We start from the raw sequence: 27,626 nt of genomic DNA, 5'->3' as shown, positions 1-27,626 counted from the left end.
AAACGCGGTCCACTTTGTCAAAATAATAAAGTCACGAACATCAGACCTGGCGAATGGATGATTAAAGCTTTTTATTTAGCATGGCGTTATGATTGAATAGTTCTTTCAACAGCTATTTATAAGTTAGTGATATAACGTTGAAGCAGAAGGAATTTCGTTTTTTATTCTGATAATTGTCTTTAAGATGTGTGTGTGTGTGTGTATGTATGTGTGTGTATGTATGTGTGTGTATGTATGTGTGTATATATATATATATATATATATATATATATAAAATATAATACCCCTCTTTACTTGGAGATACTGCTGCTTCTTCCCAAGAGACCTGGAGCCAGCTGCTGCTGTTGTACAAGTTGTTGTTGTGCTGGTGGGTTCCCATGCTAACACATATGGATGTTTCCAGGATCGTGTTCATTAGGGTACGCAACAGAAAACATTTGGAACAGAAAAGGAGCGTTTCTTATTGAACAAGTCCACTTAGTCCCTCCGTTTCAGACTGTTTTCTTCTGTTTGGTGCCCAATGAACACGACCAGGGGTGTCTGAAATGACGCTATGGTGCACTTTTGGCTTGTTCCCAAAATACTGTACTATGTAGGGAACAGGGTGCCATTTCAGCTCAGCCCCAGGTTCCACTGATTAAGAGATGATCCCTCTCCATCACGAGCACACATGTTCAGGAGAAACATCATCCCATATCACTTGAAATGTATCCTCTCTCGCACTCAATCGCACACATATTCAACATGGATGAAGAAATGGAGACATTCATCCCTTCACTGATATTAATGAGAGCTAAAAGGATGTAGCGTTATTCCAAGATGGCTGCCCACATGGGGTTAACAGTTAGAGGGTACAGCCCCCCCACCTTCACAGGATGGAAAATCCTCCTTGATATTGAAGTGAACCAAACCAGCTCCAACTATTATGATCAGAAAGGTTGGGAGTGGCGAGGCCGGAGCAGTTTCGGAGTACGCACACAATCGACATTCCACGTGGACAGATGTTGTACCCTCCATGTACCCTAAAACGTGTCTGCTTCAGGACAATGGACAAGAGTATGCCACTTTGAACTGCCGGGCCGAACTAAATCACAAACAAAACAAAAACGGTAGTGTGGGGGAGCAGAGAGGATGCCGGGACAGTTAAACTCAGTTCTCCCCCCGGGGATGATGATTGGCAGTCAGAGAGTGAAGAGTGGGGGGGGGGGGGGGGCTTTAGGTTATTGAAGTCAATTGGCAACTTGGCATGACTGTCATAGTTGGCGTAATGGGTGAGTTACCACTCACAGGTAGCCCTCCTTGCGGAACTGTTCTTGCAAGATATCCCGGTACTCGTCGAAGCCCCCCTCCACTCGCCGCACGTTCCCGTGCTCACAGACCCACAGCTCTCTGCACACGAGCCGGATCAGACGCTCGTCGTGAGAGACAAGGACCACTCCACCCTGAGGAGAGGATAGAGATGTTAAGGGTATGAACGCACATTAAAACTGTGTTCAAGAGCTATAATTTCCAATGATTGTTAGCTAGAGGCCAAAGTGAGCTTATAAAGAAAAGCCATCCATGATTTACTCTACTGATAAAGGACATTTTCTCTTCCAGATTAACAAGCTTACTTTGAATTTGTTGAGCGCCTTCGCTAGAGCCTCGATCGTTTCCATGTCCAGGTGATTGGTTGGCTCGTCAAGGATATAGAAGTTGGGGCTGAGAGAGAAAGAGAAAAAGTGAGTAAGAGATACAACTGTAGCTACAAGCAGCAATGAAACGGGGGGCTGTTGCTGGCTTATGAGCAGGCTGAAAGAGATGAACGCATTGAAGCATTATACATGTGCTATATGCAAGTGTTCACAAAATATAACAGTACATTATTTATAGCGCCATGCAGTGGCTGTTTGACGTAGCAATTATTCCCTTGCAGATTTGTAGGGACGAACAAACACTGTAGTCGCCAAATCTCTAGACTTAGTGTGAAGATTTGTAAAATTGTTTTAGCATTAGCATAAATGCTAGCCGTTTGAGGTTCACAACTGAATTGTATGCTGCTTCCATTTTTTAAATATATATCAACACCTGTTTTTAAATACACCTTCCGACTAGTGTCGGTCAAGACCCTTAATCAGTTATAAGGTGATAGAGCGAAGATAAGATTTTTTACAAAGTAGTCCATTTTCTCTTCCATCTTCACGTACCACTTTTCTCAAACTTAGAGACTGATATGATCAGCATACATTCTGAGTTGAGACAAGTATACTGGTTCATGTGAAGATTTTAAGATTTAATTTAAAAAATCCAATATGGCAAACATTTCAATATGGCGGACCTCATGGGTCCTTGAGGAAAATGTGTTCCTTGTGACGAGAAACACAGATTTTGTGGTTGTACGTCAAACGGGGCAGTGGGGCGGAGACTTAAAAACGTAATACAGCACCACCTATAGGCCAATTGGTGCAGTTGTTGGTGTTCGAGTAGTGATGTTGATATACTTTGATGTTGCCAAACTATACATCTTGTTACCAACCGGGCATTGAGCTATTCCGACCATTTTATTAGGGGTGCTTTGATGCCGGCAATCCTAATAATAACACATTTCGAGACTGATTAAAACCATCTCATCAATAGGATCTTGACACTTCTCTAAATGAATAGCGTTCTCATGTCCTCTCTCTCCAGTTCTGTTCCTAGTGTTATCACTTCTCTAAATGAATAGTGTTCTCATGTCCTCTCTCTCCAGTTCTGTTCCTAGTGTTATCACTTCTCTAAATGAATAGCGTTCTCATGTCCTCTCTCTCCAGTTCTGTTCCTAGTGTTATCACTTCTCTAAATGAATAGTGTTCTCATGTCCTCTCTCTCCAGTTCTGTTCCTAGTGTTATCACTTCTCTAAATGAATAGCGTTCTCATGTCCTCTCTCTCCAGTTCTGTTCCTAGTGTTATCACTTCTCTAAATGAATAGTGTTCTCATGTCCTCTCTCTCCAGTTCTGTTCCTAGTGTTATCACTTCTCTAAATGAATAGCGTTCTCATGTCCTCTCTCTCCAGTTCTGTTCCTAGTGTTATCACTTCTCTAAATGAATAGCGTTCTCATGTCCTCTCTCTCCAGTTCTGTTCCTAGTATTATCACTTCTCTAAATGAATAGTGTTCTCATGTCCTCTCTCTCCAGTTCTGTTCCTAGTGTTATCACTTCTCTAAATGAATAGCGTTCTCATGTCCTCTCTCTCCAGTTCTGTTCCTAGTGTTATCACTTCTCTAAATGAATAGTGTTCTCATGTCCTCTCTCTCCAGTTCTGTTCCTAGTGTTATCACTTCTCTAAATGAATAGCGTTCTCATGTCCTCTCTCTCCAGTTCTGTTCCTAGTGTTATCACTTCTCTAAATGAATAGTGTTCTCATGTCCTCTCTCTCCAGTTCTGTTCCTAGTGTTATCACTTCTCTAAATGAATAGCGTTCTCATGTCCTCTCTCTCCAGTTCTGTTCCTAGTGTTATCACTTCTCTAAATGAATAGCGTTCTCATGTCCTCTCTCTCCAGTTCTGTTCCTAGTGTTATCACTTCTCTAAATGAATAGTGTTCTCATGTCCTCTCTCTCCAGTTCTGTTCCTAGTGTTATCACTTCTCTAAATGAATAGCGTTCTCATGTCCTCTCTCTCCAGTTCTGTTCCTAGTGTTATCACTTCTCTAAATGAATAGTGTTCTCATGTCCTCTCTCTCCAGTTCTGTTCCTAGTGTTATCACTTCTCTAAATGAATAGTGTTCTCATGTCCTCTCTCTCCAGTTCTGTTCCTAGTGTTATCACTTCTCTAAATGAATAGCGTTCTCATGTCCTCTCTCTCCAGTTCTGTTCCTAGTATTATCACTTCTCTAAATGAATAGTGTTCTCATGTCCTCTCTCTCCAGTTCTGTTCCTAGTGTTATCACTTCTCTAAATGAATAGTGTTCTCATGTCCTCTCTCTCCAGTTCTGTTCCTAGTGTTATCACTTCTCTAAATGAAGTGTTCTCATGTCCTCTCTCTCCAGTTCTGTTCCCAGTGTTATCAAGGCAGTTTGACAAATGTACATTATGTTTCTTATTTACAAGGTAAGTTGGTTGATGACAAATTCTCATTTTTACAGCAACAACCTGGGGATGAGTTACAGGGGAGAGGAGAGGTTGAACAAGCCAATTGTAGGCTGGGGATGACGATTACCGTAATTGCTGGACTATTAAGCGCACCTGAATATAAACCGCACCCACTGAATTATTAAAAAATATGTATTTTGTACATAAATAAGCCGCACATGTCTATAAGCCGCAGGTGCCTACCGGTACATTGAAACAAATTAACTTTACACAGCCTTTAAACGAAACATGTCTTGTAACAAAAATAAATAGGCTTTAACGAAACACGGCTTGTAACAAAAATAAATAGGCTTTAATGAAACACGGCTTGTAACAAAAATTAAAACAGTAGCCTACCAAGAAAGTCATTGGTCACTATCTTCCTCCTCCTGTGCACTGAAACCACTGAAGTCATCTCCTTCGGTGTCGGAGTTGAATAGCCTCCGAATTGCTTCATCCGATGTTGGATCGTTTTCATTGTCGCTCTCATCACTTTCATCCGGAGGCAAATACCCCGCTGAGCTTCAACACGCTGCAGTCCAGCCTTTCGAAACCCGTTGATGATAGTGGATTTTTTGACAATGCTCCACGCTGTCAGGACCCACTGGCAGACTTGACCATAAGATGCTCTTCGCCTGCGGCCCGTTTTAGTGAAGGATTTCTCCCCACTTGTCATCCAATCCTCCCACTGAACAAGGAGCGCCACCTTAAATGCACGATTTACACTGATGTCGAGTGGCTGCAAATACTTTGGGCCATCTGCTTTTCTTCCCTCTGAAAGCTTTTGTTGTCTTTTTGCACTGAGTCAGTTCCTCACGCTGCTGTTTCCAACGTCTTATCATCGACTCATTAAGGCCAAGCTCCCGTGCAGCAGCTCTATTTCCTTTTCCAACAGCCAAATCGATCGCCTTCAACTTGAAAGCTGCATCATATGCATTTCTGTGTCTTTGCCATGATGAGGGTGACAAAATTACTACCGTAATCAGAATGATGGGAAGTTTGAGCGCGCTCGATTTACGTCACATTATGTAACGGTGCTCAGTTTTTTGGCGGCATGAATCTTGTGAAAGCGGGAAAAATCCATAAATTAGCCGCGTCATTGTATAAACCGCGAGGTTCAAAGTGTGGGAATAAAGTAGCGGCTTATAGTTCGGAAATTACGGTAGGTGGCTGTGGTGGTAAGAGGGGCCATCAGGGAATTTAGCCCGGACACTGGGGTTAACATCCCTACTCTTGCAACAACTACCAAGGATTGTTAAGTGACCAGAATCGGTTTAACCTCTGAAGGATAGAGAAATGTAACCCAGCGGGCTAAGCTGGTCACAATGCCATTATTAAACGTCATGGTCTGGAGGCTATACACTGCTCGTACAAGGACGTTTTTCCAACTTAACTAAAAACCAGTTTACTACTACAATATGACAATCCTGTGTACAATTTTGCGGCCATGGAGTGTAATAAAAGGCATTACCAAGGCATTGTCATCTGAGCGAAGGCAACCCGGCTCTTCTGCCCTCCTGACAAACTGGCCACAGGCCGAGTTGCCAGCTCCCCTGTTATTCCATAGCCGCCCAGCTGGTGTCTGTACTCCTCCTCGTTACGACCTGGGAGGGACAAAAAGGGTTACAGATGACAAAGACTGCAGGCTATAGATGGGTTGGTTGTTAAGCAACATGGGCCAAAACAGACAGGGTTGGCTTAGACAGTTGCCAGAATGTAAATTATAATTCGTCCCCAACGTTTATTGAAAACCTAAATAGCACTTGTCTCTCAAATACATCTTTACAGTTCTTGGTTAGCTAGCTAGCGAATCTTAGACACATCAGCATCAGTTAAAACACCTCAAAACAAGACATGGTATCAAGAACAAGATAAAAAACTAGCTGAAACGATTCACCAACGATTCCTCACATGGCAGCTTTCTTGTCATTGTTGCTAGCCATCTGGTCATCCAGAATCACAACACACTGCCTTTTGCCCCATTGAAGCGAGCGCATTGTTTTCGTGACGTTGTCATCTAACCCGCCATAGGGATTCGTAACAACCACCTGGGTCGTGTGCATTAGTGCACGCAACGGGTATTGGGCCAAGTCCAGGTAGTGCTGTTCCAATCAGTTTCCTTTGCATTTGGTGCCTAATGAACACAGCCCAGGCTTTGATAATGATCAATATGTTTTGGTGGTGGGTGGTCACCTGGGAATTTGTTGAGTAGCAGCTCAATTGAACACACGTTGAGGTCCAGTTGATCCACGTGGTGCTGACTGAAATAACCGATCTTCAGGTTCCTGAGCGAGAAAGGGAAATAAAGCTGTCGTTTACTTCCCTGCACGCACACCCACCGAGACACACACTAGCAGCAGAGGAACATGTCTGACGTCAAGCATGGAACCTCACCGATGGGCGTGTCTGATGCCGTTGACAGGCGTTAACTCTCCCATCAGTAGCTTGAGCATGGTGGATTTACCCGCCCCGTTCTCACCCACCTGAGAGTGAGAGTGAGAGTGAGAGTGAGAGTGAGAGAGAGAGAGAGAGAGACTGTAGGTACTACTTTAGCAGTTGGAAGGTTGCACAGAGCGTTGTCTGTGGAAGTGTTTCACAGGTTTAAAGTACAATATTAATGGAGGCACAATATATCAGTGACGATGTGGGGGCGAATATATGTTCTTACTAGCCTTATGAACATAGAACCGTTGTTGCACTTCCTATCTGTGCTAGGACATTTAAAAGGGACAGAAAATAAAAAAATATCTGAATCAGTCGATATTGCAAAGAAAATATTGGCATCAGCCCAGAATGATCACAACGGTGCATCCCTAACTATTAGCAGTGCATGTGATTTAGAACTAGTCATCAGGATTGAGAGCAGTGTGATTAATACGTACGATGCAGATGCGAGACTCCAGGTCTGCAGACACAGACAGCTGTGTGAAGAGGCGCTGGTCAGTGTTATAGTAGAACTCCACCTCATCCAACTGGAGCACCGGGGGAGACAGCTTCTCAAAGTTATCAGGGAACCTGTGGACAGACGCACGTTAGCGCTCAGATTAATATGAGAATTGAAACCTGACTTCATTCGGGACAGGAGGAGCGGTCTCTTACTTTAAGGTGACTTCGGTTTCCTTCTCCAGAGGTTTGAGTTCAGGCCTGCAGGAGACAAGAGAAGAGCAGCGGGGGAATGGACGACGGATGACAATAGATATTCTTTACACTGACCATTCATTCCCCTGTGCACCTGTTCTGTTTGCACAGGCAAACAAACACGCAGAGGTCATCATGCATGTGCAAGACGGAAGTTATCCTTTACAATGAATTGGACTTTCAGGCTGTAATTCCCAGGGAGCCCTACATGAGAGAAAGCAGTGTGGGGTGCGTGTAACATTTTGAAATAGATGGTTACTCACAGTTTTTCTAAGAGCTTCAGTTTGCTCTGCACCTGTGCCGCTCTGTTGGCGTTGTATCTGAACCGGTCGATAAACACCTGGCACACAGAGGGAGGGGATCAATCCACGATTATAATGTATAGTAATAAGATACTATAATATATCATCTAGTATTTAGCAGGATGTTGATACGTTTGGCATTTCAAGATCATATAAAATAAACATACTAATCAGCAAAGACAAATGCTTAGAGAGTGCATTGTTATTACACTTGCCATAGGCTTTTTAGTTTGTATGTGCATACCTCAATGTGAGAGAAAATGTGTGTGTGCAGGACAGTGTGTGTGTGTGTGTGTGTGTGTGTGTGTGTGCGCTCCTAACCTGGATGTGCTCTCTGTACTGAAACTGGGCCTCGTACTCCCTCTGCTGGTTCTTCAGGCGGTCCTCTTTGGTCTTGACAAAGTTCTCGTAGTCGCCGCGGTAACTCTCCAGCCGCTGCGAGTGCAGGTGGATGATGTCAGTCACCACGGCGTTGAGGAAGTTCCGGTCGTGGGACACCACCAGGATGGTGGTCTGCCAGGTCTGTGGGGGGCGGAGGAGTTAAACAGGCCAAATGGAAGTTGAACGTGTTGCTCTTGATTTAGTTATGTCACAATTATCTCTCCTTCCACCCAAAGTGTGCATTCATTCACTTCCATTCAGTGATTTGGATGGAAATAAGTGGTAGAATAAATATGGTGGTAACTCCAGCTAGCCCATGCCTCCATTAATCCAATGTCTTTAGACTTGTAGAAGTACTAAATGAGTGCACACTTCAGGAGAAGGGAAATATTATTGGGACACAACCTTAGTCACATTTTGGCTTGAGTGTTGTTCGCAATTTCCTAACTTGTGATACAACACAATCCATTTGAGGCTAACCATGTATGCTTGGCTCATGAGCGTGAGCAGGTGTGTCCCTTGCCAATGTAGGGGACCCCTTTTGTCTCAAGGACACCCAGAGGCAAAATTTGAATTACCCAGCACGTTCTGGAAATTAAAACAATTTAACGTATGCTCCTATTTTCTACCCTTCTCCCTGAAATGTACACTCATTCACGCCCCTTGACCTGGACTCGGGTAAGGAATATGGTAGAAAGTCCCTATTGTCCACGCTTGCCTGTGCTTTCACCAATCGGGGACTGAATTTGATTCGGTAAGCAGGAGTAACCTACCTGCAGGTAATTCTCCAGCCAAAGAATGGCTCGGACATCCAACATGTTGGTGGGCTCTGAGAAACAAACAGACAGACCAACAGTCAGTCAGAGGGCTCTGAGAAACAAAAAGACAGACCAACAGTCAGTCAGAGGGCTCTGAGAAACAAACAGACAGACTAACAGTCAGTCAGAGGGCTCTGAGAAACAAACAGACAGACCAACAGTCAGTCAGAGGGCTCTGAGAAACAAACAGACAGACCAACAGTCAGTCAGAGGGCTCTGAGAATAAACAGACAGACCAACAGTCAGTCAGAGGGCTCTGAGAAACAAACAGACAGACCAACAGTCAGTCAGAGGGCTCTGAGAAACAAACAGACAGACCAACAGTCAGTCAGAGGGCTCTGAGAAACAAACAGACAGACCAACAGTCAGTCAGAGGGCCTTTGCGCTGACTGCTGGACACCATTGAACTGATCAAACAAAAATACTTCATGTGGTTTAATCACTCACCATCAAGTAACAAAAGATCAGGCCTAAAAAGAGACAATACAAATATACACATTACTTAGAAATTTGAAGCTAGCTTTAGAATATTTAGCAGAGCCACATTTATGTCTTGATAATCTGTCTATGGGATTGATGGTCTATAATACATTGAGATTCAGGAAATAGCTCACTGGAGATTTATAAAATGTACAGAAATGTTCTAATATAATCTCTGTCCTTGTATTTTAATTGGGAAGACTGTCCTCAGGATAAAAGTGACAAGCAGAGACTCACTTGGCGAAGAGAGCTCTAGCCAGAGCTAATCTCATTCGCCACCCTCCAGAAAACTCCCTGTGAAGAGAACACAGGGAGAGATCAGTTAATCGTGCACACACACACACACAGACACACACACACACACAGCAACTTACTTGGTTGTCAGCGTTTGCATTTTGGGAGAAAAACCTAAACCACATAGGATGATTGAAGCACTGTATAAAAGAGAGGAAAAGAGAGGGGGGAGGAGAAACAGAAAACAATTATCAAACCAGAACATGCATCTGTTGTACAGTATACACACAGATATGACATCATGTACACATCTAAATACACTGCTAATGTAAGATACACAGATATGACATTATGTACATATCTAAATACACTGCTAATGTAAGGAACACACAGATATGATATTATGTACATATCTAAATACACTGCTAATGTAAGGTACACACAGATGACATGTACATATCTAAATACACTGCTAATGTAAGGTACACACAGATATGACATTATGTACAGACATGTTTAGTGTGGCTCTTTACCGGGCAGGTGCCTTATCTGCTTCAATCTCCTCCAGTTTAGCATAGATCTCCGACAGTCGAACAGTCTCCATTCCTTCAGCACTAACATGGAATAGAATAAACTGCAGGTTTAGTGACTGTTGAAGTTTCAAACCCAAAAGTGCAAAAACCCTGCAAAAACATTTAAATCTGCCAAGGCTGCCAGTATTGACTCCTTCCAATGTAAGGAGTAAGTAAGACTGACATACGTTCCGTTGGCTATGCGCGCATTCAGCAGGCGTTCCTCCGTCAGGAGCCCCTCCCGGACCGTGTCGCTCTCAAGCACGCTCTGCAGTGCCCCTGTGTCGTCGCCAGCGACCTCCTGCTCCACGTGCAGGATCGTGATGTGGGCGGGGACGCGCAGGCTGCGGCTCGCCAGCATCTTCAGTAGCGTGGTCTTCCCAAGGCCGTTGCGGCCAATCAGGCCGTAGCGGCGACCTGTCGACAGCGACAGCTCCGCCGCCTGCAGCAAGGACCTAGAAAATCAGAAAGAGACAATTTGCTTGCATATTGCTTTACGGTTCTGACTTAAATGTCTCTGTCGCTCTCCTACTCTCTTTGTCGCTCTCTCGCTGTCTGGTATTAAATAAGAAATAACAATAAAAGGGTAATTACACAGGAATAACCTCTGATTTACTCATTTAGTTGTTTGCCATTCATTTAAACAAGCACTCCTTCGCACCATTTAATATCAGGTAGTTGTGTTGAAATTCTTTAAAGTAATTTGCAGAAAGTAACTATCATAACCACATCAACTCATTTGAAATAGCAGGTAAATACTGGTGGAAACGGTGTCTAGCTAACACAGCATTGAATGATGCTGATTAGAATGAACCACCTGCTCCAGTGCTGGATATAGTAGGAAAATGAGTGGGTATGGCTTCATCCCAAATGGAACTGTATTCCCTATATAGCGCGGTACTTTGGACCAGATCCCTATTGGCCCTGGTCAGAAGTACTGCACTTAATAGAGACGTGGTGCCATTTGGGACGCAGCTTAAGAGTGAACCCCTCACCGCTCGCCAAACGACACGTCAAAGTTCTCGATGCGGATGTCGTAGGTGCGATTCTTCCCGGACAAGTCGACGCGACTGTCCTTTTTGCTACTGGCCTGGCTGGCTGATGCCTCCTCCAGTACCCTGAGACAAACAGCGGTAGGCAGAGCGGACGAGGACAGAGTGAGACAGACACAGAGGGAGAAATAGACAGAGGGAACCAGAAGGAGACAAATTAGATATAAGCAGAGAGAATGAGTACAGGAAGAAAGACAGTGGAAGAGACAGAGGAATGACAGACAGGCAGAAGTGAAACATCAGTCCAAATCATATCACTCTGACACTAACTGAACTTCATCATACATCGGTGAATAGAAATCTGTATTTTTGCTGTCACAATACCAAACCAATGATCAGTGGTGTAAAGTACTGAAGAAAACATACTTTTATGTACTTAAGTTGTTTTTTGGGGGGGTATTTTGTACTACCAGTAAAAAGTTTGGACACCTACTCATTGCAGGGTTTTTCTTTATTTGTACTATTTTCTAAATTGTAGAATAACATCAAAACTATGAAATAACACATAAGGAATAATGTAGTAACCAAAAAAATGTTAAAGACATCAAAATATATTGTATATTTGAGATTCTTCAAAGTAACCACCCTTTGCCTTGATGACAGCTTTGCACACTCTTGGCATTCTCTCAACCAGCTTCATGAGGCAGTCACCTGGAATCTATTTCAATTAACAGGTGTGCCTTGTTAAAAGTGAATTTGTGGAATTTCTATCCTTCTTAATGCATTTGAGCAAATCAGTTGTGTTGTGACAAGGTAGGGGTGGTATACAGAAGATAGCCCTATTTGGTAAAAGACCACGTCCATATTATGGCAAGAACAGCTCAAATAAGTAAAGAGACACAACAGTCCATCAATAAGACACGAAGGTCAGTCAATACGGAACATTTCAAGAACATTTCTTCAAGTACTGTCGCAAAAACCATCAAGTGCTATTATGAAACTGTCTCTCATGAGGACCACCACAGGAAAGGAAGAGTTACCTCTGCTGTAGAGGATAAGTTCATTAGAGTTATCAGCCTCAGAAATTGCAGCCCAAATAAATGCTTCACAGAGTTCAAGTAGCATTTTACAGGGTGGTTTTCAATTTTACTTGATTCATTTTCAATTAACGTATCTTTACTTTTACTCAAGTATGACAATTGGGTACTTTTTCCACCACTGCCAATGATAAACTGTTTGCATGGTCTTCGGGAGTAGATGAAAAGCATATGAAACTCACAGTGGACTAGTTGTTTTTTGTGAATCCCGTTCATTCCTCCTCCCTTGTTTTTGCTTCAGCTTGGCTTCGGCCTTCTCTAGCTTCCTTGCGTCCACCGTCTGAGGTGGTGTGTGGAAGAAAAAGTGGATGAAGTTGACAGGAGAAAAACATAGGTCCAAGTCAGGCCTGTAGCTTAGACAAAGAACATAATACACAAGAAGATACGATGCAACAAAAAATACTTTACTGTATTCTGGCCCCTCTTCATCATCCAGATCCCTTGGACATCGTTAGTGACAGATACTGAGACAAGAAAGACAGAAGGAGTGGAATGAGACGAAACAATAAGTCAGGGAGGATATTAAAAAGACATGAGAGAGGTGGTAGGAAGGGTAGAGAAAATAGGAAGTACGAGCAGTAGAGGACGGGAAAGACAGAAGGAGTGGAATGACACACAACAATAAGTCAGGGAGGATATTAAAAAGACATGGGAGAGGTGGTAGGAAGGGTAGCGAAAATAGGAAGAAAGGCTAAAAACAGTAGATAGAAAATTACAGGCTACCAGAATGAATATCAAACGTATACATATACATATCTGTATACTGGACCGTAAAGCTGACAACAAAGAGCAAGACCTAAGTCCCCTGCAGACTTACCACACTCTGCAGATATCTGAGACAACTGCACCGGAGTGTCGAGCAGCACTTGCTTTGAAGCGGCATGGCCGTTACTCCTGATGGAGAAGACATGAGTATATTTTTGATGAATCAGCAAGCGAATTACATAAATTATTAGCCTTTGGTGTGTGGCAGTTAGTTAATGTGTGTGTACGACGCTGGTTCTGAAAGAGGTGGGTGTTAAGGTTTTGTGTGTTTGTTGCACTTACAGTTTAAGAGTGTTGAACATCTGCTGACAGATGTCCCGGATGTCATCCTCGTTTTTACAGTCAGCCGATGACCCCTGCAGCAGCCCACCAATCGCATCATACACCTCCTCTCCATCCTCAAACTCCACCCCTCCACAGTCCAACACACCTATCACACAGGATAGAAATATAGCTTAGAAATGTCCATTTCCAGTTGCAGGTGGTTCTACAGAAACCATAGAAAATTCAGAAAGATATTCAATTCATGTTTTTGCGGTGTGGGGGGTTGGGTATCCCTTGAAGTATCAAAAAATATATGCAAACATTATTTGATTAAAAAAAATATTTGGGGACTGAGTGCTATACGCCCACACAAACAGATTCACTACATGGAACAACAGATAGTCCCCCCCACAAAAAAATTAAACAAAGCTTGTTCTGAAGTGTCTATCCTATATCTGAGAGATAAAATAAAAAATATGTTTCCTGATATTCTAACAAGTATTTGTCACTAAACAGTCTCCTTATATACAATATTTCCATAAAATGTTTTCAGCTGGTTCCAAGGGACCTCCAGAAGAGTCTTGAGGCCTGTTGGAGTCCTAGAGTAAAACACAGTTTCACTTTTGCACAGATGGGTCATATTAGTGTGTTGCCAAAACTGTTTGGACGTTTCAGAAAGAAGTTCCCAGATTGGCTGTGCCGACTTTAGACGCGTCCCAAGACGCTTGTGTTCGTGAGTGGCATATTTTGTGAATAAACCTAATTTCGGGACATCTCATGGACTGACAGACACCTCTCTAGCGCTGTCATCATGCAGAAGTGCGACATGACCAAAAGTATGTGGGCACCTGCTAATCGAACATCTCATTCCAAAATCATGGGCATTAATACAGAGTTAGTCCGCCCCCTTGCTGCTATAACAGCCTTTACTTTTCTCGGAAGGCTTTCCACTAGATGTTGGGAACATTGCTGCGAGGACTTGCTTCCATTCAGATACAAGAGCATCAGTGAGATCGGGCACTGATATTGGGCAATTAGGCATTCCAATTCATCCCAAAGGTGTTCAATGAGGTGGAACTATGAACAGCCCCAGACCATTATTCCCCCTCCACCAAACTTTACAGTTGGCACTCTGCATTGGGGCAGGCATTCGCCAAAACAAGATTAATCCGTTGGTCTGCCACATGTTGAAGCGTGATTCACCACACCAGAAAACGCGTTTCCACTGCTCCAGAGCTTTACGTATGCAACCAAGGACGCTGATTTCGGTCGCCAGCTGTACTGTGTTTCCTCCGACACATTGGTGTGGTTGAATTACGGGTTAAACGAGCAGTGTGTCAAGAAGCAGTGCGGCGGGATCTCTCTCTCCCCATTGAGCATCGTTCACACCCTCCTAAGCTTTAGCCCCAACCATCTCTTTAAGGATTCACATGTGAGTCTATGTACTAAACAACCAAAGATTTAAAGACTAAAGGCTGGCTTATACTACAGGTGTGTTCGAACATTTAATCTGGAGTGCCAGAATGTGCTCAGGGCGTTCGTAAACTCAGAGCGGTCAGATTGTCTGTTTGTAAATTCAGTGTTTTGCTCTCTGAGCTTTCCGAGCGTTCTGACCTAACAGCAGCAGGCAAGCACCCAAGTTAACTGGCTAACTTATGCTAGCTACTTCCAGACACAAATGACAGCTCACTGACCATTTTACTCTCCCTAGCAGAGATGGTTAGGCTGTTTTTATGTTATCCAGAGCGTTGGTGACTGCAACTGTGCTGCTGGCAAAAATGTAATTACGCTTTTTTTCCAAAGTTTACTGACACCTGCCATGTTCAACGGGTGTTGAGCGTTCGTAAAATCATAAATTATTCTGCTCTCTGGCACACTCAAACGAGTGTTTCTGAAATCAGAGTAGATAGCCAGAATGAATTTACCAGCTACGTCTATTGACAATTGTCACAATGACATCATAGACATTCTATTTAAATAGTTACTTGTATTGTGTAGTCTTTTGTTTAGACATGTAGCTAGCTAAACAATGAACCATAATCCCAGCTCATAACGTTACTACCCTGCATGAATCTGCAGGTAGCTAACCAACCAGGTTCAATGTTAGCTAGTTAGCCTAATGTTATTTAACTGGCAATGCAAATGGCTCTGAGATACTAATATTATTACTACACAGATCAAACAGGTAACATTAACTAGCTAGCCAGCTAACGTTAGCTAGCTAGCAGTACACTTCAACTTAAAATGAAAACGACTTTGACAACATTAGAAATGTGTAATATCTGAAAATGTAGCTAGCTAGACTCTTTTACCCATATACATGGATGGACGCTTTTGCCCTCTCTGTCACGGATGTCATGGTCGCCCTTAGTTTTAAGATGTAATCCGGAGAGATGTTTTATACATCAGCCTTCTGTTCTCTTTCCGACTCCGTCTGCATATTTGCAATCAAACTGCAGAATTTTCTCCATCTCCTTAGCTATCATACTCTAATCCCACTGATTTCAAAACTCGGTCCTCCAGAAAGTGGAGAGTAACTCTTTTGCAGTTCAACTACCTGATATCTTTCATAAAAGCCACGTTAGAAAGGATTATCTACACATACTGACAGCTCATATTATAGACAGAAGCATGCTACATGGCAGACCAATCCGACCTCATCTCTCGGCATGTCCATCACACTCATTAACTCAGCCAATCATGGCTAGCGGGAACATTAACGTATTTTTCCTTGGCTAAACCAACTAGGCTAGTAATTCAACAACTGTATTCATATTTACAGATGCCATACAAGTTTGTTATTAAGGCAAATGAAAGTTCACATGTTCCAGAAGGCATTTCTGCCAAAAACCACCTTTTGATCAACAACAACAAAAAGTTTACGTTCAAATGCCTCTCCTGTAAAGTAGTAACACAAAACATACGCCTAGTTTCCTGAAATGAGTCACACACAATTGGATATCACGAAAAAGGGGTAAAAAGTCCCACAAAGAACCTGCTACATTTTATCTTACCCTCATGACAAAATGTGTAGAATACCATTATAAAACTGCAAATGTCACTTTATGCACCAGGCAAAATGTGTTGAAATACAAAAAGTTCATTGATTGGGGGGGGGGGGGGGGGGGGAGTGGTGGGCCCCTGAAGGTCGGTGCCCAGGGGCCCAAAATGTGGTAGAGCAGCCCTGCCTTTATTACCCCAATGGTACGTTTTGACCAGAACCTCCTCTTGCCAAGATTGGCCGCGTCGTAGGCATGAACCTATTCAAGTAAGTAAATAAATAGATTTTTCAAAATGTATGTATTATTAGCTAGCTACAGCAGGCCACTCTGTGCAGGCTAATAAGCTGCTAGCTAGCCAACTCCACATACTACAGCTAGCTAAATTCATATTGACATTAGCTTGATGTAAGCCTATTAATTAAAAACTCATGCTCCAAATGCATTTGTAGATAACAGCAATGGAAGCGGTTGAAAGGATTTGCTGCTCCAGCCATCAGTACTAGTTAGATAGGGCGGGTTGTGGGAGGACATTATGAAAAGATTCTCCAGTTCAAGTCCCTAGAAAGGAAAACCATTGTCTGTCCTCATATATAAAGCTGCGAAAGCCTGTCTGAAGAGGGCCCAGTGAATGTCCCAAGAGACTGCACATCAGGGTTTCTGATGGCTTTTGTAAAAAAAAAAATATATATATATATATATATATATATATATATATATATATATATATATATATACTATTTTTTCGGGAGAAGATAAAAAGGCAGGCTACCTGCACGTCACCCACCACTTTACAATTTGAGCTGGAGGCAGTATACATTTTGAAAACATACTTAACCCTTGGGTAGTGTTCATGTTTTTGTTATTCACCCAATGTTTGTGGGTCTGATGGACCCACAACATTATTGGGTTTTTAAAACAATACAAACATAACAAGTGACGCAAAAATACTTAAGAATTACAGTTGAAGTCAGAAGTTCACATACACCTTAACCAAATACATTTAAACTCAGTTTTTCCACAATTTCTGACATTTAATCATAGTAAAAAAATCCCTGTCTTAGGTCAGTTAGGATCACCACTTTATTTTAAGAATGTGAAATGTCAGAATAATAGTAGAGAAGGATTTATTTCAGCTTCCATCACATTCCCAGTGGGTCAAGAAGTTTACATACACTCAATTGGTATTTTGTAGCATTGCCTTTAAATTGTTTAACTTGGGTCAAACATTTCAGGTAGCCTTCCACAAGCTTCCCACAATAAGTTGGGTGAATTTTGGCCCATTCCTCCTGACAGAGCTGGTGTAACTGATTCAGGTTTGTAGGCCTCCTTGCTCGCATATGCTTTTTCAATTTTCTATAGGAGTGAGGTCAGGGCTTTGTGATGGCCACTCCAATACCTTGACTTGTTGTCCTTAAGCCATTTTGCCACAACTTTGGAAGTATGCTTGGGGTCATTGTCCATTTGGAAGACCCATTTGCGACCAAGCTTTAACTTCCTGACTGATGTCTTGAGATGTTGCTTCAATATATCCACATAATTTTCCTGCCTCGTGAATACATCTATATTGTGAAGTGCACCAGACCCTCCTGAAGCAAAGCACCCCCACAACATGATGCTGCCACCCCCGTGCTTCACGGTTGGGATGGTGTTCTTCTGCTTTGCAAGCCTCCCCCTTTTCCTCCAAACATAACAACGGTCATTATGGCCAATCAGTTCGATTTTTGTTTCATCAGACCAGAGGACATTTCTCCAAAAATGTACGATCTTTGTCCCCATGTGCAGTTGAAAACCTTAGTCTGGCTTTTTTAATGGTGGTTTTGGAGCAGTGGCTTCTTCCTTGCTGAGCGGCCTTTCAGGTTATGTCGATATAGGACTCGTTTTACTGTGGATATAGATACTTTTGTACCCGTTTCCTCCACCATCTTCACATGGTTCTTTGCTGCTGTTCTGGGATTGATTTGCACTTTTCGCACCAAAGTACGTTCATCTCTAGGAGACAGAATGCATCTCCTTCCTGAGCGGTATGAAGGCTGCATGGTCGCATGGTGTTTATACTTGCGTAATATTGTTTGTACAGATGAAAGTGGTGCCTTCAGGCATGAAGCAAAGAGGCACCGAGTTTAAAGGTAGGCCTTGAAATACATCCACAGGTACACCTCCAATTGACTCAAATTATGTCAATTAGCCTATCAGAAGCTTCTAAAGTAATGACATTATTCTGGAATTTCCCAAGTTGTTTAAAGGCACAGTCAACTTAGTGTATGTAAACGTCTCACCCACTGGAATTGTGATACAGTGAATTATAAGTGAAAGAATCTGTCTGTAAACAATTGTTAGAAAAATTACATGTCATGCACAAAGTAGATATCCTAACCAACTTGTCAAAACTATAGTTTGTTAACAAGAAATTTGTGGAGTGTTTGGAAAAACTAGTTTCAATGACTCCAACCTAAGTGTATGTAAACTTCCAACTTCAACTGTAGATGTTACCTTATATAAATGACAAGCAATATAGACAGCATACATGGTTAATATTTGCCATTTTACTCTGCTAGATCACATTCATCAATAAAAGCGTCATTTGTTTTTTGATTTAAAAAAGTACCAAGACATGGGTGGAAAAAATCATGTTAATCTTGAAGAAATATAAACGAAACAAGGTTATCACTATTGATGTTTATTGCTTTGAACTGAACAAATTGGAAGGACTAATTTTACACCCAGTATTTTATGGAAATGATAAATGAGTCCCATTGAACACAAATTAAGTTCAGTCTTCACACTTCATGAGGGACAGAGTTTTACTGTGTTTTGCAAATGTATTTCTTGCACTTGATGCATGTGTTCTGTGTCTTCCTGTTCTTGAGTCCACACACACGGCAGCGCTTCTTCGTTGCTACCGGCTGCAATCTAGAATGATGAAAACAATTCATTCAGGAATTTTACTAACGTCTCACACACACACATACACTACCGTTCAAAAGTTTAGGGTCACTTAGAAATTTCCTTGTTTTTGAAAGAAAATCACATTTTTTTGTCCATTAAAACGACATCAAAATTGTCAGAAATACAGTGTAGACATTGTTAATGTTGTAAATGACTATCGTACCAGGAAATGGCTGATATTTAATGGAATATCTACATAGGTGTACCGAGGCCCATTATCAGCAACCATCACTCCTGTGTTCCAATGGCACGTTGCGTTAGCTAATCCAAGTTGATCATTTTAAAAGACCATTTTAAAAACCCTTTTGCAATTATGTTAGCACAGCTGAAAACTGTTGTTCTGATTAAAGAAGCAATAAAACTGGCCTTCTTTAGACTAGTTGAGTATCTGGAGCATCAACATTTGTGGGTTTGATTACAGACTCAAAATGGCCAGAAACAAAGAACTTTCTTCTGAAATTCATCAGTCTATTCTTGTTCTGAGAAAGGAAGGCTATTCCATGCGAGAAATTGCCAAGAAACTGAAGATCTCGTACAACGTTGTGTACTACTCCCTTCACAGAACAGTGCAAACAGGCTCTAACCAGAATAGAAAGAGGAGTGGTAGGCCCCAGTGCACAACTGAGCAAGAGAACAAGTACATTAGAGTGTCTCGTTTGAGAAACAGACGCCTCACAAGTCCTCAACTGGCAGCTTCATTAAATAGTACCTGTAAAACACCAGTCTCAATGTCAACAGTGAAGAGGTGACTCCGGGATGCTGGCCTTCGTGGCAGAGTTCCACTATCCAGAGTCTGTGTTCTTTTGCCCATCATAATCTTTTATTTTTGTTGGCCAGTCTGAGATATGGCTTTTACTTTGCAACTCTCCCTAGAAGGCCAGCATCCCGGAGTCACCTCTTTACTGTTGACATTGAGACCGTCTTCAGTCTAAAGAAGGCAAGTTTTATTGCTTATTTAATCAGAACAACAGTTTTCAGCTATGCTAACATAATTACAAAAGGGTTTTCTAATGATCAATTAGCCTTTTAAAATGATAAACTTGGAATAGCTAACACAACGTGACATTGGAACACAGGAGTGATGGATGCTGATAATGGGCCTCAACGCCTATGTAGATATTCCATTAAAAAAATATCAGTTTCCAGCTACAATGGTCATTTACAACATTAAAAATGTCTACACTGCACTTCTGATCAATTTGATATTATTTTAATGGACAAAAATGTGCTTTTCTTTAAAAAACAAGAACATTTTTAAGTGACCCCAAACTTTTAAACAGTAGTGTACACACATACACAGTTACAGCAGGCCAAGGTAGGAGAGTCAGCCACACACACAAATGCAACATCGCACTTACTTCCAGTATTGGAGTTGTTGGTTCTGTGGGTCTGGCGGGTGGTGAAACAGCATCCTCCTCACGATGGATGCAGAAGCTGGGGTGCTTGGGATATGTTGCCGCCTCTGGACTTGAGGTCTTACCAATGCCTTGCCCAGCTCCTCGAGAAAGAGCCGTCTCCTCTGAAGCTTCCCACTGTTCCAATCTGGGTTCAACACCGTCCAGATGACAAATGCGTTGTATGTTGAGATGTCCAAGATGTGGAAGAATATCACAAGTGGCCGGCATAGGGTTCTTCTTTTGCAGCTGTAGCCAGTCACCAGCTTGTCTAAATTGTCCACCCCTCCTTTTGTGGCATTATGATTTCTGTTTTTTGATGTTCCTGGCCACATATTCTCCCATCCCTATGCAGCATACTCACGAGTATCACATTTTTTCCTTTGTTTGGAACGTAGGATACTAGGGACACGTGGGCTGTGAACACAAACGTAGAGGAATAGGCCTGAGGTGGGAGCTCGGGCTTGTTTTTTTTGTACAGTTCCTACCACCGCCAGCTTCCTTGTGGAGCTCCTGTCCCAGCGTGTGCTTCGTAAAAAAAGTATTGCATATGATGTAGCCACGGAATCCTTGTGTCACATCCAGGACATCCCGCATCCCTTGGTTCTTCTTAGGGGCTCCATCTGGCTTCTCCATATACATTTGAAAGTTCCACGCATATGATGAAGCAGCATCACAGGCAGCCCAGATCTTGATTCCATATTTCACGTTTTGACGGTATGTACTAGAGGTCGACCGATTAATCGGAATGGCCGATCAATTAGGGCCAATTTCAAGTTTTCATAACAATCGGAAATCTGTATTTTTGGACACCGATTTGGCCGATTTTTCCCCCCACCTTTATTGAACTAGGCAAGTCAGTTAAGAACACATTCTTATTTTCAATGATGGCCTAGAACGGTGGGTTAACTGCCTCGTTCAGGGGCAGAAAGACCTTGTGAGCTCGGGGGATCAAATCTTGCAACCGTACAGGTAACTAGTCCAACGCTATAACCAACTGCCTTTTGTTGCACTCCACAAGGAGACTGCCTGTTACGCGAATGCAGTAAGCCAAGCTAAGTGGCTGTTGTCGTTGTGTTCCTGGTTCGAGCCCAGGCAGGAGTGAGGAGAGGGACAGAAGCTATACTGTTACACTGGCAATACTAAAGTGCCTATAAGAACATCCAATAATCAAAAGGTTAATGAAATACAAATGGTATAGAGGGAAATAGTCCTTAAATTCCTATAATAACTACAACCTAAAACTTCTTACCTGGGAATATTGAAGACTCATGTTAAAAGGAACCACCAGCTTTCATATGTTCTCATGTTTTGAGCAAGGAACTGAAACGTTAGCTTTCTTACATGGCACATATTGCACTTTTACTTTCTTCGCCAACACTTTGTTTTTACATGATTTTAACCAAATTGAACTTGTTTCATTATTTATTTGAGGCTAAATTGATATTATTGATGTATTATATTAAGTTAAAATATATAAATATTCAGTATTGTTGTAATTGTTATTATTACAAATAAATAAAAATCAGCCGATTAATTGGTATCAGCATTTTTTGGTCCTCCAATAATTGGTATCGGTGTTGAAAAATCATTAATCGGTCGACCGGCCCCTAAATGGCCTAAGCTGTTCATCAACAGTAACGTTGTGCACAGGGTTGTAAAACAGGGGAAGGCGGTCCACCCACGTCTCACATTGACCTGATTGTAGCTAGCTTGTCTATCTGCCGCAGAGCTGGTCTGGTGTCTTGCTTATCGAAGCGGATAATCCTGGAAATAAATGTGGAAGTTTTCCCAGAGACATTGTTGCACTGAAAAGTTCTCTGCATCCCACAAGGATTATGTGGATCTGAAAACACCAGCAATGATAAGAACCCCAAAGTATGCATGCAAACAAGTTTGGTCCATCTCCCTCCAAAAACACGCCTTCCCTCCAAATGAATGCCGTCCAGAATGATTTTCTGGATGGTGTCTGGGATAAACAGTTCAAAGGAAGACTATGTCCTGCAGATGAGTAACCGCCATCCTAGTTGGCCCTGGTTGCATCCTTATCACATTGGCAGCCAAGCGGGGTGGCTCATTCCTTGGGAAAGAAGTTTTCCATCCATATTTATCCAGCTCATCAGCAGCCTGCAGGAGGTTGCTGACATGCTGGTCCTAGGGCTGGCTGAGGGTCAATCTCATCCTCTTCTTACAACTCACTGAGACATTATCCTCATATTCGGAAAATTATTAATCTTCCAAAGTGGAAGACGCTCTTTCCACACTAGCTTCTCTCTCTGCAAAAATGATTTATAAGGCCCTCATAGCAGAGATAATTATTGCCATACGATTGATATGATTGATTGTGTAAGGAGCCAGACAGGCAAAGCTATTTATTTGTTGTGTCCCTCCCCCAATTTGCACCTAGCTGGGGTAGTGTGAGAAAACTATTTATTATTTTATAGACTTCATAGGATGTGCATGAGTTTCCAGTTTGGGAATGCATACAATTTATCCTACCATTTCTACCAATCTGTGTACCAGTTATGATTTTCATATGCGCATTTTCGTGGAACAGTTTTTCAAATGTCTTTGTTTCTCAAAATCATTATCACATGGTTAATCATAAAAATCTTAATTAGAATTATATAAAAATCTAAGTAAAAATTCAACTAACAGCAGGAGCACCAGCCTCTGCCATATGGACACTGTTAAACCGTGATCATTGGATGCTAAATATCTTAAATGAGCGCATGGAACTCGGAGACGGACAATATAGCCATTGGCCTATAACGTCCATTGTCAACTAAGTTAAAATACATAAAGCCGACAAATAAAAAAGGTAGAAAATAAAAGGATGAAAATTCAATTTCTTTCAATCATATTCATCTCTCTACAGCCCGTCTGCCCTGACCTATTGCTAGTGAAGTGCAACATTGTATCAAATCAATCAACTGGATCAGGCCTGAAGCCGTCTCTATCAACTAGCCTATTCCGCCCCCAGAGTTTTCTGTGCAAGGGAAAGGTGATTTAGAATGTTTTCACTGGATATATGGGATAACCAGCAATGTTCACGCTAAACTGCGCACCTCCTCCGGGACTGCTGTGCAACAGAAATGCCAGGCCACGCAGACTCAAGACTGAACTTCACTGAGTTCGCCCCATTAATTTGCACTATGTGTATAATTCTATTGGTGGGGTAACCCGTGAGCAGCCTTTCCATCACCCGAGAGTGAATGCACTTTTCAGATCAGTTCAGAGCGCAGAGTCGCATGAGCACATTTGTTGGCATTCTTTGCTAGTTACCGAGTTATTAGTCCAGTAAGTAATAAGTATAGGTCAGCAATCAAATCAAATTGTATTTGACCCATGCGTAAATAGCCCACCCAACTACCTCATCCCCATATTGTTATTTATTTTTTTGCTCCTCTGCACCCCGGTATCTCTACTTGCAGTCATCTTCTGCACATCTGTCACTCCAGTATTTAATTGCTAAATTGTAATTATTTCACCACTATGGCCTATTTATTGCCTTTCATCCCTAATCTTACTACATTTGCACACACTGTATATAGATGTTTCTTTTGTGTTATTGACTGTACGTTTGTTTATCCCAGGTGTAACTTTGTTCTTTGTGTCGCACTGCTTTGCTTTATCTTGGCCAGGTCGCAGTTGTAAATGAGAACTTGTTCTCAACTGGCCTACCTGGTTAAATAAATTAAATCTAAATAAAATTGTCCCAAGCACAAGGTGCACCTGTGTAATGATCATGTTGTTTAATCAGCTTCTTGATTTGCCACGTGTCAAATGGATAGATTATCTTGGCAAAGGAGAAATGCTCATTTACAGGGACGTAAACAAATTTGTGCACAACATTTTAGAGAAATAAGCTTTTTGTGCGTATGGAAGGTTCCTGGGATCTTTATTTCAGCTCATTAAACATGGGACCAACACTTTGCATGTTGCGTTCATATTTCTGTTCAGTATTTGAGAATCATAATGTTAACTTAAGATGCCCTCATCCACTAGTTAGCATTATACATGGAAAATGAATGCTTTGTGTATCATTTACAATGTGTGTTACACTTGTGATTTCTATCCTTTGGTGGGCAAATTTAATTGGCAATACAGTCATAAATGGTGGCTTTGATCACAATTTTGAGGTTTAGGTTGATCAATGTTCATAGCTAGCTAGCAGCACAAGCAAACATTGTTGTTAGTGTTCAGCGATTAGTGTTTTGAGGTCAGGTTGGTTTCGGTTCAATAATTTTTTAAAATTTAGTTTGAATACTGTAACACAGAATAAAACAACTAATACAAAAGTCACATTATGGTAGTGACTGCCCATTACTGCTTATCAACCATCATTTATTCACATGATTTTAATAAAATATTTCAGTTGTGTATATTATATTAGTTTTATTTGATGACTATTACTTCATTCCAAGTCATCATCCCATCTCAGAGCTACTACCTATGTTGTCTGGGAAAAAACTATTTTAATAGTTCTTCAAAGTAAATAAAGCAACCTTTTATGACTGCTGAATACCAACTATCAATCACTTTGAGCAGGTATTTTCAGGTAGAGATACCTTGTGAAGTAAAAGCTGCTCTCTATATCCCCTCACAATCACGCATTATTTTGTCTCTTCAATAGCAGGCCTAAAAGAAACACTGACCAGACAAGTAGATGCGCAATGGATTATGGTCATTGTAGGAAATGATGCACTTAAACTATGTAGAATATTGGCCTGTTGGAAACTTCAACTCCCTACTACGGTGCGCAGTTTGGCTGGATCTGATTTTTCAAGAGAAACTGTGCGATTTGCACATTGAAATCACAGAAAAAAACATTTACGAAATGGAATTCAAATAATTGAACCAACATTGGTAAATTAGTTATTTAATTTTTTTTTTAAATAACCAGAATTTAGGGTAATCACTCATCACTAATTGTTGTGCAAATCTCTCTTCACTCACAATCCTCCTCCATGCCACTTACCTAATGATTTTGTCTCTGTATTCTGTCTCTGTATTCTATCTAGCAAAGTGACATAACATAGAATTGAAAAACCAGACACTGCGATGATTGGCCGTCCTCCATCTTTTTTAGTTTTGCTTGCCCAGAACAAATAACAGGCTGGAAACGGTTTCATGAACTGAAGATATTCAAGCAAACATTCGCTCCTCACCTGATTGGTTAGCGGCAGCAGTGGCAGCGTGCAATTTGCATAAAGTAGAGCAGAGCTTAAGGCCTTCATCACACCGACAGTGATATTGTTTGTTTAACTTTTGTTTATTATCTACTTCACTTGCTTTGGTAATGTGAACATATGTTTCCCATGCCAATAAAGCTATTGAATTGATAGCGCAAAATGTGTGTACGACAAAAGTTAAACATTCACCTTCTGCGACCATTTATGTCAAGCAGTTTATACGAACGCTCTGCACCGCTTCAAGGCAAACGCAGCGTGCCATTGGAAATGAATGCACTTCCGGTGTACCAAAATGCATTCCCTGTCGGTGTGATCGAGGCGTAACTTTTTTATAGCGCTTGGCTTGTAGGGTTCTCGCCGCACACCTTCCCACAATCCCCAGCACCGCGTGCCCCCAAAAATGAATACGGGAGGAACTTCGTCTGACGAATTCGGAAGTAGTGAAAACTCTATGTAAGCCGGATTCATACCCAAACCTTCCCATAAATAGATAAGATTACGCTTTCCCTTCCTTGAGCCCACCCCACTCTTTGTTCATGTTTAGGTTGATGTTTTGTGACTTTGGGTCCTTAAAGCGCTATATAACTAATTCCCATGTACATGCCGGTAAATCCACGCAGAAGCAGCTAATTGGCTAGTGATTCAAGGCAATAAATTATCTAGTCTAGCTCACCCGGTTGTAGTTAGTTGTTCAACCGGGCCGATAAGATAACTAATGGCATGTTACTTGTTAGCTACAAGCTAACGTTAGCTAGTCTCCCCTAACTTGGCTTGACTGAGCGTCAACGCTGTGGGACGGCTATGCTAGCTAACGTTACTTCACGTGGAGAAGAAGCCGTCCGCCACTCATCTAGCCGGTTGCATTTTAAAGTGTACGAGATCCACACACCCTCTCCATTCATTTACAGTCTCTTACCCGTAATATATTCGAACACTTCGGTGTCAATTTCGGGAAACTCGCTCTTCAGAATATCCACGTATGTCGCCATGATACACCGGCGCATCCACAAGAACAGCGCATGTGCCCACAATATGCGACAAGGTATGTCCTCAAACTATGCATTATGGGTATTGTAGTATTTTCTATGTGATAGTTTGCTTCCATTTTTTATCTCTCTTGTGTATTCACATTACATTCCCCCAAATAAGAGTTGTTGTTTTGGGCTGTTATTGCATCCCACGATTAAATCGGGGAAGGGACTGTGGGATCATTATTTGTTTTAAATTATGTAATATGCCAGGGAGATATGTATACTGTAGTTAAGAAGTATGTTGTGTAGTAAGCTGTTAGTATCCCATGTGCCTCACCTTAATCATTTGGTCCCTTTCCACCTCATAACTTAGCCTACTGTTCTAACTTGGTGTTGCCTGTAGCCTGTTTTAGAGAAATGTCATCATCAAATATTGTAAGAGCTTTCATTGTCTGCTTATATACCCCTTTATTTAATATGGTTCTGACTTAGTGTACAGGGTGAATACTGTAAGAACGGCTCATGTTCTGAATTATGTTGCTGTACATTTCAGAAGTGCTAAACAAATAGTTTGTCCATCTTAGCTCGCTCATTAATGTTTTAATCGAAATTACGGATTGCCTCTTATCTGCTCAACTTTCCCTTATGGCATAGTTTGTAGATCTCAATTGTCAGTAGAAATCACATTTATTAAAGCTAGTCAGCTATGTTTTTGTTTTTTAAAGGCAGTAAATGAGGCACTAAATGAGGCTGAATGAACTGTTTCTCTGCCAGACAAGGCTCTGCTGATAGACCGGTGTAGTGGTGATAAGGAATCACTCCATGGTGCTGAAAAGAAAGCTCTGCTGTTGGGACAGAGCTGCTCTGACAGTTGGTGCTTAAAGTTAGTAGGGAGATATGAGTCTCCAGCTTCAGTGATTTTTGCAGTTCATTCCAGTCATTGGCAGCAGAGAACTGGAAGGAAAGGTGGCCAAAGGAGGAATTGG

At 41.8% G+C, this 27,626-nt stretch overlaps 1 protein-coding gene across 1 annotated transcript; it reads right to left on the bottom strand.

Annotated features, from left to right (window-relative positions):
* Positions 1 to 51: 51 nt before the first annotated feature.
* Positions 52 to 26,710, bottom strand: LOC110490081 (ATP-binding cassette sub-family F member 3). Its single transcript, XM_021563229.2, has 21 exons — positions 26,586 to 26,710; positions 13,151 to 13,298; positions 12,921 to 12,997; positions 12,512 to 12,567; positions 12,286 to 12,383; positions 11,010 to 11,132; positions 10,203 to 10,469; positions 9,976 to 10,056; positions 9,583 to 9,642; positions 9,446 to 9,502; positions 9,176 to 9,198; positions 8,684 to 8,739; positions 7,851 to 8,051; positions 7,491 to 7,567; positions 7,189 to 7,233; positions 6,972 to 7,104; positions 6,484 to 6,572; positions 6,283 to 6,374; positions 5,561 to 5,693; positions 1,614 to 1,701; positions 52 to 1,442 (listed from the first exon to the last, which is right to left on the bottom strand). Exons 1-21 carry the CDS (start codon positions 26,671 to 26,673, stop codon positions 1,284 to 1,286), a joined length of 2,151 nt encoding a protein of 716 aa, XP_021418904.2. The 5' UTR covers positions 26,674 to 26,710; the 3' UTR covers positions 52 to 1,283.
* Positions 26,711 to 27,626: the final 916 nt, after the last annotated feature.

Source organism: Oncorhynchus mykiss, chromosome 15 (genome assembly GCF_013265735.2).
Source record: "Oncorhynchus mykiss isolate Arlee chromosome 15, USDA_OmykA_1.1, whole genome shotgun sequence".
Taxonomy (NCBI): domain Eukaryota; kingdom Metazoa; phylum Chordata; class Actinopteri; order Salmoniformes; family Salmonidae; genus Oncorhynchus; species Oncorhynchus mykiss.
The sequence above is the reverse complement of the archived record's forward strand: the minus strand, read 5'-3'. Positions and strand labels throughout refer to the sequence as shown.

Bases quoted from the DNA above. Each gene is read 5' to 3' on its own strand.
- LOC110490081 (XM_021563229.2), bottom strand. From the start codon at position 26,673: ATGCGCCGGTGTATCATGGCGACATACGTGGATATTCTGAAGAGCGAG. The intron at 10,057-10,202 runs GTATGTCAGTCT...ATTCCATGTTAG, and splicing joins GCGCGCATAGCCAACGGAAC to TGCTGAAGGAATGGAGACTG. The intron at 5,694-6,282 runs GTGACCACCCAC...TGTCCCTCCCAG, and splicing joins GCTACTCAACAAATTCCCAG to GTCGTAACGAGGAGGAGTAC.